Source organism: Hemiscyllium ocellatum, chromosome 21 (assembly GCF_020745735.1).
Source record: "Hemiscyllium ocellatum isolate sHemOce1 chromosome 21, sHemOce1.pat.X.cur, whole genome shotgun sequence".
Lineage (NCBI taxonomy): Eukaryota > Metazoa > Chordata > Chondrichthyes > Orectolobiformes > Hemiscylliidae > Hemiscyllium > Hemiscyllium ocellatum.
Window position 1 is genome coordinate 33,291,713 of NC_083421.1, and position 12,456 is coordinate 33,304,168.

At 39.8% G+C, this 12,456-nt stretch overlaps 1 protein-coding gene across 6 annotated transcripts in view; it reads left to right on the top strand.

Annotated features, from left to right (window-relative positions):
* The window catches only part of LOC132825811 (astrotactin-2-like), a 1,607,744-nt gene that overhangs the window by 907,206 nt on the left and 688,082 nt on the right, over positions 1 to 12,456 (top strand). For all 6 annotated transcript variants that reach the window (XM_060841306.1, XM_060841305.1, XM_060841303.1 and 3 more), the window contains one exon: positions 3,587 to 3,775. In XM_060841306.1, coding sequence (XP_060697289.1) covers positions 3,587 to 3,775 — 189 coding nt within the window. The remainder of the gene's footprint in view (positions 1 to 3,586; positions 3,776 to 12,456) is intronic.

The following is a 12,456-nucleotide window of genomic DNA, read 5'->3' on the forward strand; positions in this document are numbered from 1 at the left end:
AATTAGAACTTAGGTTAGTGTACAGTTATACCCTTTGAGCTGAGTGAGGTCATCTCTCCAGACTCCTAATTACCCAATCTCTCTCACTATTTCCCCTCTACCCATCGATGCCCCACGCCCATTGCCCCTTTCTTTCCAAGTTGGCAATTTCCCCCTTGCACGTGCTGTCATAAGGCTCAACTCTTATCTCCATGTTCCCCTTTGTAACTTCTTTAATTATCCATCGGTACATTTTATTCTTGAACATACATCTTAATAATGTATTCTTTTTCATGCTTCGCTTATATGTTTCAGTAATCTTAGCTTTTTGCTGAAACTGTTGTTTTAAACATTATGGTAAAAGGAATTATTTTCTTTAATAAATCTACATTAAAGTTAGTACTTTATTATGCATAATTATGCACTGAAAAGTAGAGATACTCTTCCCTAAATACCTGCAGGGTTAATAATTCTCTTGCTGTACCCCTTTTCTGTATGCTTTTTCTATATCTGCAAAAACAACACTCTACCTCATTTCTAACATTACCTTCCAACAACACTTGATGCGCTGAGTTCTTTTGTTAAAATATGTAGTTTCAATCTTTTTCCCTTTTAATTGAATATAGGCGTCATTGACAAATATTTGTTGTTCAGCCTCAATTTCCCTTGAACTGAATGGCTTCCAAATCCTTATCAGAAGGCAGTTAAGACAATGTGGGAGGCTGTGTAGTGGTAATGTCACTGGAACAGTTGTTCAGAGCCCCAGGCAAATGTTCTGGTTACACAGGTTAAAATACCAGTGTGGAGGTGGTGAAGTTTGAATTCAACTAAAATCTCGAATACCTGGAAGTGCAGGCTGATGACAATCATCTAACCCATGTCAGTTGTTATTAAAAATCTATCTGGTTCATTAATGTCCTTCAGGGAAGGATTTCTGCCATCTTTACCTAGTCTGGCCAACATACAACTCCAAACCTCAGAGCAACATGGTTGACTGTTAACTGCCGTATGGGTAATCAGAGAGATCCAATCAACACAGACCTAGCAAATGATGCCCACATCAGGTATAATATATTGTGGATGTGGAGTTACACATGGGCCAGATCCAATAAGGATGGCAGATTTCTTTCCCCAAAAGACATCACTGAACTTAACGGATGGTTCATGGCAATCGATGATAGTTTCAAGGCACCATTATTAAACCCAGCATTTATATTGATTTGCTGAGAGAGACTGAAAATAACTGAGTGGTCCAGCACTAATTTCTGTGGTTCTTCACAGTAAGAGGCTGTCAATTGAAAACAACCGTGCTCCCTGTTATCTGACTTTTAACTGTCTTTTGTGCAAGGTCATATATGTGCCCTTATTCATTGAAACTCCATGCATACGACCCCCACTGGTTCCCTTTTATCTCCCTTGCTAGATACAGCCTTCAAAAATTAGATGGTGAACACAATTCCCCTTTTATGAAACCATAATGACTGCATCTACGTATTTCTAAGTGACCTTTTGTGAATGCCTTCATGATAGAGTCCAACAGTTTCTGGCAAATAATGTCTGGTTAACTGGGTTGTAGTTGATTAGATTAGATTACTTACAGTGTGGAAACAGGCCCTTCGGCCCAACAAGTCCACACCGACCCGCCGAAGTGCAACTCACCCATACCCCTACATTTACCCCTTACCAAACACGACAAGCAATTTTTAGCATGGCCAATTCACCTGACCCGCACATCTTTGGACTGTGGGAGGAAACCGGAGCACCCGGAGGAAACCCACACAGACATGGGGAGAACGTGCAAACTCCACATAGTCAGTCACCTGAGTCGGGAATTGAACCCAGGTCTCTGGCGCTGTGAGGCAGCAGTGCTAACCACTGTGCCACCGTGCCGCCCTAAATTACTTGGACTGTTGACTGTTTTGTTCCCCACTTTTCTTGAAAATTGTCATTAGATTTGCTACCTTTCCATTGACTGGAACCTCTCCAAATCTCAGGTACTTTGTAAGATCTCATGTTGTCTCCCACATCAATTTGTATTAGTGTTCTGTGAGGCAGACAGATTTTTAATAAATCCGATGCAATAAATCGCCTTGTCGGCTCTTCCTGCATCAAGAAGACACCAATATTATTTATCTACCTTACTTCAAAACTGTCACAGAGATTTAGTTTCAGAATGTTCTTTTTGGGTTTCAAAATATTAACAAAGTTTTCTGCTATCTACAAAAGCGGAACAGAAAAATAATTTGTGAACATTTTGAATGCAGCCTGAGGAATACCACTGGGGAAATAACTTCAGTGTTTTACTTCATACAAGCTTATTGCCAAAGCTTGATTACAGATAGACATTTCAGGCTAATATCTTGTAGATTGATCATTGGGTGTGGATAATGTTGCTGATGTATTACAATAGCAAGTGACTGTAGTAACCATACTCTAGAAGCACATGGATGAGAAAAAGATTACATTGCTATGCAGGGAAGAAAATGCATGATGATGGAACAGAGTATTTCCAAGTTCACAGAATTCTTTGAACAAATCTTTTTATTTCTTGAGTCTCGTGAAGACTTTCCATCCTCAATGAGTTAAGAAGTGGAGAATATTTTAATATTAATAAACTTTCAAGATTAAGAGTTGTTTTTTTTTGAAACTCAATTTAAAAGTAAAATGCAGTTATATGCGTCCATAGAAAATGAGTTTTGCCACAGCGCAGCTGTTATCTTATGAATACATTTATATTACTGAGCCATAAAAGCATGCATAAAAGGTCACCTGTGTAAAATGGAAATCATAGATATGATGCTGAACACTTCTTGAAATCCATTATCTATCTTTATAGCTGAGTCCCCGAGTTGTTATCAAATGTCGAACAAGTCCAGATTTCATTTGTGGCATTTCATTAAATGGTTCAATAAACTTAACTTTCAATGATGGCAAACTCATTCTCCTTACTATCCTATTGGCTAAGAGATGAAGGCTCCATCTCTGAGCTGCACAGAGCAAGAAAATCATACTTTCAGCCTTCAGGCTATACCGTTCACTGCTGTTAGTCAGTTGAGTGTTGATAACCTAGATTGTTCACATTTTCTCTAGGTTACGGTCACAAACATGGGCTAAGGCACACCCAATTACTGAATGGTGATTTCACAGTATATGGGGTTAGACACCATATGAACTCAGTTGTGATATACTCCCACAACTGGATAATTTACTGTCTTACAATCACACTTGCATTATGGTCATGGGCATGCAGAGTGACTGCTGTTGTGGAAAGCAATTTTTAGCAGAATGAAACAACAGTCAGGGCTCAAAACACCTGGGAAAGAAGTTGGAAGTGTAAAGAAAGAGAAAGGCTGTGGTGTCTATATCTTGTCTTTTCATGTCAAAACAGAACAACACCCTGTTACAAAACCCACCTGATGTTTATTCCGCTTCATTACAATAAGCAGTCTGACATTATTTAGAGTGTGTTGTAAACCTTTTTTCCTCACAAAATATCAAATTAGCTGGTGGTGGGATTTCAGATGACACCTCAAAACTAACATTAGGAGGTGGCTTCTTTCCCAGCCTCTGTAACTGACTGATGAAGCTTCTCTCTCTCTGCTGGCAGCTGTGTGGAGGAGTACAGACTGGCAGCAGATGGTAAATCTTGTGTGCTGCTGTCAGAGACATGTGAGGGCGCAAAATGTCAGAAGCTTGACGCCAAACTGAACGACACGCTCTTCGTAGAGATGCTGCACGGCTACAACAACAAGTCACAACAGGTCAATCAGGGTCAGGTTTTCCAGATGACCTTTCGGTGAGTACAACCTTTAAAATGCCTACTTTATATTAAACATGTTTGAAGATTATTCTACCGGTCAATTCATATTTACATATTTCTTACTCTCACATAATAAGATCCAATTTTACCAACAACTCTGCCGATGCTGATTTTTGAGACTTTATAATGTAGGTTCATCCACATTATAAGAGGCGTAACTCAAGTTATTCAACTCTTCTGGCAGAAACGTGCAGTTTTGTGATGTCATGAACTCACACGGGCTTAAGTGTTTTTTTTCAATTGTGTAATGAGAGTATACTAGCCTTTGCTTGATTTTGGAGAAGAGAGAAACTGTGATAGTTGATCTGTCAGTATTTCTTTCTTCGGTCAGTGAAATCCAATAAAATAAAAGAGATTTAATTAGCCTGATGTATCTATCTACTTCAGAAGAACATTGAATCAGTTCATTACTTCCAGGGAAAATTATTAAGAAGAGCAGGTGAAAATAACAGTTGTGGGAGAGCTTTTCATCCACCAAAGTATAGTACAGAAGTAAATTTATCGTATGTATGTGTGGAAAGTGAGCACTGGGCATTTACTTTGACCGATATGTCTTTGGAGCTGACTTAATCCTATCCTATTCCATATTACCATCCTTTGCCATTTATAGAAACAAAGGTTCCAGAAGACAATCTCCCAGTTTATTCTCATCTTTCCTTGGGATGCAGAAGATTGTTTCCCTGTCTGAACTGGGTACCTCAGCACAGTCTTGGTACAGAATCTGCCAGAATGCATTCTCTGCAGCTCAATACTTATGCATCAGTTACACGGCCGACAGGTGAGACTGGAGTACAGTTACAGGATTAGCTCTCTTACTTAAGGAAGGATCCAAATACATTGGAAGCAGCCAGAGAAGTTTACTGGTCTAATACCTGAAATAGGTGCATTGTATTGTTGGAAAGATGGATAGTCTAGGCTGATATCTGCTGGAATTTGCAAGAGTACAAGGCAATTCGATTGGTATAATTAAAAACCTAGGGAGTGTTGAATGAGGTAGATATAGAAAACATGATTCCTCTTGCAGGAGAAACTAAATCAAGGGTCTATTATTTAAGACAGCAATTAGGAGAAACACTTTCTCTCCAGAGGATCATGGGTCTTTGGAACTCTACCTCAGAAGGCCATTAAGATGAATCTTTGAATGTTCTTTAAACCAGAGATGGATGCATTTTTGGTAAACAAGGGGATGAAAGTTTGAAAATGGTAGGTGGAGGTAGTGTAGGGGAGACAATGGCAGGGTGGTATTATCACTGGATTGTTAATCCAGAGACCGAGAGAATACAATCCTGGCACGGCAGATGGTGAAATTTGAATTCAATAAAAATCTGGGCGTACGAGTCTAATGATGACCATGAATCCATTGTCGATTGTTGGAGAAACCCAGCTGGTTCAGTAATGTCCTTTTAGTGAAGGAAAGTGACATCATTACCTGGTTTGGACTACATGTGACTCTAGACCCACAGCAATGTGGTTAATTCTTAACTGCCCTCTGGGATTGGCAGTAAATGCTGGCCTGGCCATCCCATGAATGAATTAAAAAAAACAGTGAGAATGTTATCTTGAGGTTCCTATCAGATTAGCCATGATCTTATTAGCTTGTGAAGCAGGTTCAAGAAACCACATATCCTGCTGCTCTGAGTTCATATTTATCTCATCAGTGAGTACATTAACCTATTCAGACAGTGCGGCACTATTAGTTACACCTTCTTATTTTGTTTTCTCAATCTCCAGATGATGCTCAGGTCCTAACTCTGGGTGTGGATGAGAGACATAGAGACCATCATCCTTAAAGACCACCAATCATTGTAATATTAAAATTAAGATATTACAGTACACACTAAAATATAATATACATTATAAATAATTTTTGTCTCCTATTTATTGAATCAATTTAACCTCACTTTTGGGCTGTTTCTATTTTCTTCACCCAATTCAGCTTTAACTGTCTAGTTTTAAAAATCTTCTCCTTTCTCTCTCACTTGTGGTAGCCATAATACTGGTAATTAATGGCAAGGAGCTTATGATGCATGTGATTATAGTGCAATCTCACCTTACCAACCTTTAGCATTTGTTTACCACATCAGAAAGAAAGGCAATGTTGATGAGTTTATAGATCTGACTGCAGCTCACTAAATACTGCTGTTAGCATTCTGTAAAGGCATCTGCTTATTTCTCAACCCAAGGTGCAATTTTTCTTTCAAACTGCAATGGGAAATTACAACCGATATTTACTCAACTTTTTTAAAACTAATGTAAAACAATTTTCTGTACGAAATCAATGTAGACACCAACAGGAGCAACAGGAAAAAATCCAGATAGTTTGTCAAAACAGTACTGTCTATTTTTATTCACCTCTTGAACATTTACTTTGCAATGTCAGAAGGAACAAATTCAATGAGTAGGCCTAAACTACAGCCTAATGGAGATAGTGGCAGCTTAATAATGTGAAGTTATTTCCAAAAGTGCTCCGAAAAGCTAGTGCTTCCAATTAAACCCGTTGGACTATAACTTGGTGTTGTGTGATTTTTAACTTTGTCCACTCCAGTCCAACTCCGGCATCTCCAAATCATAATAACGTGAATACTGTATAGGCAGCAAAATCTATTTGTTTTTCCATTTGTTCATCATAGTCTGTAGTAATTAAAGTATCCATTAAGAAATTGCATTTATGTTACACGGGAGTATGGTGAGCCTTAGGTGCGCGTTTCAAGTATCTTCTTCATGTGCATTACAAAACAGAACCTTGAGTACCAATCAAGAAAGCAGCACATTTTAACTTGCAAGAATTCCAAAATGGTCTGGTAACTGAAGTGAAGTCACTGAGTGAGTTTTCTCCTCTAAGCAGTAGGTGAATTCAACATTGTTTCACTTGCTTTGTAGGGAAAAATCTATTAAAGAGCATGAAAACCTAAAACGGCAAACACAAACATTGGATTTATGAAACTCCCCCTTGTCCTCTTTCCCCATTTGTCACACTCCTTATCACCGCTGGCCTTCTCTTGTCAGGATAAACCCAATTTCTATGCACTTTTGTTCCTGGCCAAACCCCATTAAAAAGATGATCACATCCATCTAGAGTGAGCTGTTTGCAACATATGTGGAAATTCAGAGTGAGCTGCAGTATCACTCCATTGGCCCCAGCATGCAGTTTAGTTTATCCCTCGTGTTCATGTCTAGAAGCAAGCAGTCAAAATATCAGTCAGAAAGTTGTCCTGAGGGAGAACTTGTGGGGAAATAAATGTATTGATGTAACTTGGAAATGGCTTAACGTGCTGGGAATATATTTGGCACAGTCACGTATTTGAAATCAGTTGTAGTCACAACTGAGATGCTTTATTGCCATTTGAAGCAGGGAGTCAAATGGTACGTTATCATCTCATGAATATAAATCAAACTGGGTAAGATAAACAGGGCCAGTGCCTGTGAAATTATTGGATTAACCTTGCAATTCTAAGCTTGCGAGGAAGAAATGAGCCAATTGTACCACTTTGTTCTGTTAGAAATACATGTCTGTGATTGAGCAGGATTTACATATGGAGAGGGAAACCTTGCTTGTGTTCTGCTGTTTTCCTAATTGGGGTGGCATGGTGGCACAATGGTTAGCACTAGTATTTCACGGAGCCAGGGATCTAGGTTTGATTGCAGCCTTGGGCGACTGTCTGTGTGCAGTTTGCACATTTTCCCTGTGCCAGCATGGGTTTCTGTCAGATGCTCTACTTTCCTCCCACAATCCAAAGCTGTGCAGGCAAGGAGAATTGGCCATGTCAATTTGCCCTGTATTGTCCAGAGGTATGCAGCCTTGATATGTTAATCGTGGGAAATGAAGGGTTATGGGGACAGGGTGGGTCTGACTGGGATGTTCTTTGGAGGGTCAGTGTAGACTCGATAGGCCAAATGGCCTCTTTCTGCATTGTGGGGATTCTATGATTAGCTTGTTGTTGATTGGAAATATTGACAAAATACAGTGAATTCACCTTGTTCAATATTTTTAAGGATGTTTCATTTTCATTTGTGCCAGGCTGCATCTGCTCAGTGCTTTGTGTTGTTCTTTGTGCTATCGGAGAATACAACTCGAATGAGATTTTGCTTTTTGAGACAGGATACTGACATCTGGGTTAAATGGGGACATCCAAATCATGCACGTTGGCATGATCACCTGGCACTGATTTTCCCTGTATCGACTAATAAATGGTGTAAAGGTGCACTTGGCACTCAAGTCAAGGACTGTGGATGGGCGCTTTAAGCTGGAGAGTTGTATGAAGACAGTTAGGACCTGAAAGAGTTCATTGACATTATGATGTCTGCTCCATCTGTTATGAAATAACAGGCTGGTTCTGGGAGGGCACATGCACACGTGCGCGCACACACAGGCCCCTTCCCCTACAGCACCTTCCCATGCAATCATGGAAGATGCAATGCTTGCCCATTTACTTTCTCCCTTCTCACTGTCTAAGGCTTCAGGCGCATCTTACAGTTGAAGCAGCGATTTACCTGCACTTCACTCAATCTTTTCTGCTGTTCACAATGTGGTCTCCTCAACACTGGAGAGATGAAATGCAGACTGGGCAACCATTTAGCAGAACACCTACATTCTGTCTGCAAAAAGTAGCTTCCACTTGCCTGCCACTGCCATGTTCCCTGGCCAACATCTCTGTCTCAGGCTTGTTACACAGCTCAGTGAGGCTGTTAGCGCAAGCTGGAAGGACAGCATCTCATTTTCCACTTGGGGACCCTGCAGCCTTTCAGATGCAATATCGAGTTCCACAATTCTACAGACCACACACCACAGGTCTGTCATGGCACAGGCTGTTTCAGCAGAGTCAATTCATTTTCATGTACTTATGATACCATTACTTTACTCTGAGTATACATTCAGCCAACCCTTTGTCTCCCAATTCTCATTGTCTTTCTCTTTCTGAGCTCCATCTCCACCTATCCATTCACACCTTCCATCCCAGACATCTTCAGCATAAATATCACCTCTTCTAGTTACTATTAGTCTGAAGAAGATGGGACTTCAAATGTTAACTATATTTTTCTTTCTGCCGATGCTGCCAGACCTGTTGTATTTCTCCTGCAATTTCTGTTTTTGAATCAAACTTATGGAGACGGGTTGAGAGTTCAGTGTGTGATTAAGGAAAATGGTTTTCCAACCTAATGAACACCCCTCTCACTGCAATGATATTTGGCACAAGTGAAGACTACTTTTCCCAGTGCATTATAAGCTTTGCCTTGAGGCTGTTGATGTAATGATAGTATCCTTATCTTTGAGCCAGGAGGCCTCTGTTCAGGTCCCACCTATTACAAAGGTGCATCATAACATTGTTGAACAGTTTGTCCCGAAAAATAGGTGCCAACTTTCCCTTCAGCTGCCAGACTCCATCTTGGAAATTTCCAACAACAAAACATTTTGCTGCTGACCTCTTCTGAAACATTGTTAAAAATCTACCTCTTTGACTCAAGGATACTTGTATTGATCTCTCCTAACATTTGGTGTCATTTGTGTTTGGTTACAGAAACACAAATTGAATTCATGGGGCAAGTTTACTTTAGTATATGTTGAGAGGCATCTTGCAAATTGACTGAAAAGTTATCACACGGAAGTTCACAGTGAAACAAGTGGTTGTGTCCACTTATGGTGAAACTCTGAAACATTGTAATTATTGCCTGTCATACCCTGTTACTGACGTCTTTTCAGAGATGCTTTCAATTTGATAAAGGAGATAGTTACTAGGGTTCTTCCCAAATTTCGTTACTAAACACAGGGACACTGTTGAATTTAAAGAAGAGGTGAATAGAAATGTTCAATGTCATGAGTGGGTGAGATAGAATAAATAAAGCTGAACTATTTCCATCAGTAGAAGAGCCAATAGCTGAAGGACAGAAATTTACAGCAAAAGGACAAGTTGTATCATGAGCTTTTTTTTAACATAGCAAGTTGTTGTGAACTGAAATGCGCTCAAAAGAGAAAAAGATAAATACTTGACAGAGAATAAATACAGAGAGCAGAGAAATGGGATTAATTCAGTCGTTCTTTTCAAGAGACTGTGTGGCCTTCTGTGCTACACTGTGAAATCAGAAATATAGGAATTCAAGGGGCAAACTGTCTGCTGATTAAAGTCAGACCAATTACAAGGGAAAGTGGATGAGATTGTTGGAGGACATTCATCACAGCCCAGACTATCACCACAGTAGTTCTTCAGAGTACGTATAAACAGAGGATGAGCTTCTTCATCAATGACCTTGATGAGTGAGATGTAACATTCACCACATACAGGCAATGATCGTCTCCAACAAGAAGGAGACTATCCATCTTCACTTGGCATTCAATGCTGTAATCATTGCTGATACTACCTACCCCCCCCATTCCTTAGGGGTCACCATCGTCTCGCCTCTGGAGTCCCCAAAGCCATCTGCAAAAATAATATGTCAGGAATGTGCTAGAGTACTTTCCTTTTTTTGCCTGGAAGAATAGAGCTTCAACAGCACTCCCTCCACCTCCAGAGCACGGAGGTGGAAGCATGGGGCTTCTATAAGTGGCACTGTAGCAACTTGTCAAGCCTCTAAAGTCAGCCTAGATCCTTTGTTCCCATGAGAGAACAAATAGCTGTGTACCAAAATATGCTCACAATAGAATATCTACAGTCTCTTGGGCAGCTAAGTCAAAACTTCATAACCCTATTGAGTGAATGAATTACCCTCCTCTCATTCTCGTCATCTCAGTTTGAAGTGATTGTCCCTTTATATTGAGTCCCTGTGTTCTGCATTCCCTAACAAAGGAAAGCACTTCTCAGTGTCTATCATGTCAAGTCATTAAGAATATTTGACTTATCAGTCAAAGTGTCTCTCCTTCTTCTAAACGGCAGTGAGTATATTCCTAACTGAGTCAGTTTCTCAGCACAGGGCACCCACTTCACCCCAGAAACCAGGGGAACCTTCTCTGGACCATATCCAATGCAAGGATGCATTTCTTTAAACAATGAAACTAAAACTGTCACATTAGTCCAGGTAGTATCTCAATTAAATCCAATTCTAGCAAGATTTCTTTACTCAGGTATTTATGGTAAAGGCGAACATATCACTTACCATCCTGATTGCTTGGTGTAGCTGCACACTAATTTTATGTCCCCTGTATGATTACATTCAAGAGTCTCTAAACATCAACCTTTAGAAATTTCATGCCTTTTAAAAGCACAGGTCATTCTTCTATAACACATGTGTTGTTAATGCGAATTCACTGTAATGCGATTGGCGAACTGGGAACACGTTTTCTATAGCGCAAACCTTGAAAGCATGTATGGGTTACAACATGCTTCCAGGCCTATTAGTTTAGATGATGTTGCTGTTATGCAATTTTCTTATAACACAGGATTGCATGAGAATAGAACTGCTACATTAGAGCAGAACTGATTATAATCTACATTTCTAGATGTAGGTTTGCTCGCTGAGCTGGAAGTTTAATTTCCAGACGTTTCGTCAACCTACTAGGTAACATCTTCAGTGGGCCTCCAGGTGAAGCACTGTTCATGATACTTGCTTTCTGTTTATATGTTTGGGTTTCTTTGGGTTGGTGATGTCATTTCCTGTGGTGATGTCATTTCCTGTTCTTTTTCTCAGGGGGTGGTAGATGGGGTCTAACCCGATGTGTTGGTTGATAGAGTTCTGGTTGGAATGCAATCTACTTTTCTGTTGTTACTACTGGACCCCAGGCAAGATTCCCCAATTTGTTAATGACTCAGAATGAGTGAAGGTCTCACTTCTGTTGTCCTATTAGCAAGCTGACTTCTTGCACTCAGAAGGAGGAAGATTTACCTGCAACATAGGTTGACTAGAGGGTAGTTCTTTGACTTTAACCTTCACAGCACACTCAGGCTCAAATGCAGTTGGTACATATATGAACACAAGTCCCACAAACAAATTCACGTGGTGTTGAAACCGACTTGTCTTTGTGCATTCTTCAAAGGAAAAAACATAATAAGTGCTTACAGTTAGGGACACAATCTGTAGGGGGTGGATTGTTGTTGAGCAGGATGTCTTCAGTTCCTCAATATTTTTATAGTCACAAGAGATCACAGCCCAAACTGATTAAAGTTTCTTTGACAATTTAGGTGTTAATCCCATTAGTCCCACTCAGAGGATTTTATATTTGTAGTTATCTTGTATTTCCAGCAGTCCTCTTGTTAAAAAACATGTTCTAAAATTAATTTAAACATATTCACAGTACTTCAGGATTCTGAACCATCATTATGACATTATATGTACCAACCTCACATTTGCCCATATTATATTCAATCTACCCCACATAAATCCAGGAATCTTAATATAGGTTGTACTTTCTTTTTTTCAAATTGGCTAGCAGAAGGACCCTTCTCTTGTGCCTTCTAAAGAAAAACAGAAAATCACGTACTGACAATCAGAAAGCTGAATTTGTTTCCCTTGTGGAAATTTATGTTCTAACATTGTAAGACCTATAACTTTATTAGTCAAGGAGATTAGGTTCGCTGTGATGTAATTGATGGTACCTGTGCTACCTCTACCATGCTGTCACAGATGCAGTGCTTTTAAATTCCACTGTTGGTTCTGTTGGGTTCCTCCTATGTTGGTAGAAATCAAATGTCAAGATAGAGAGATCTTGATGAGTGAATTTTGAAGTAATA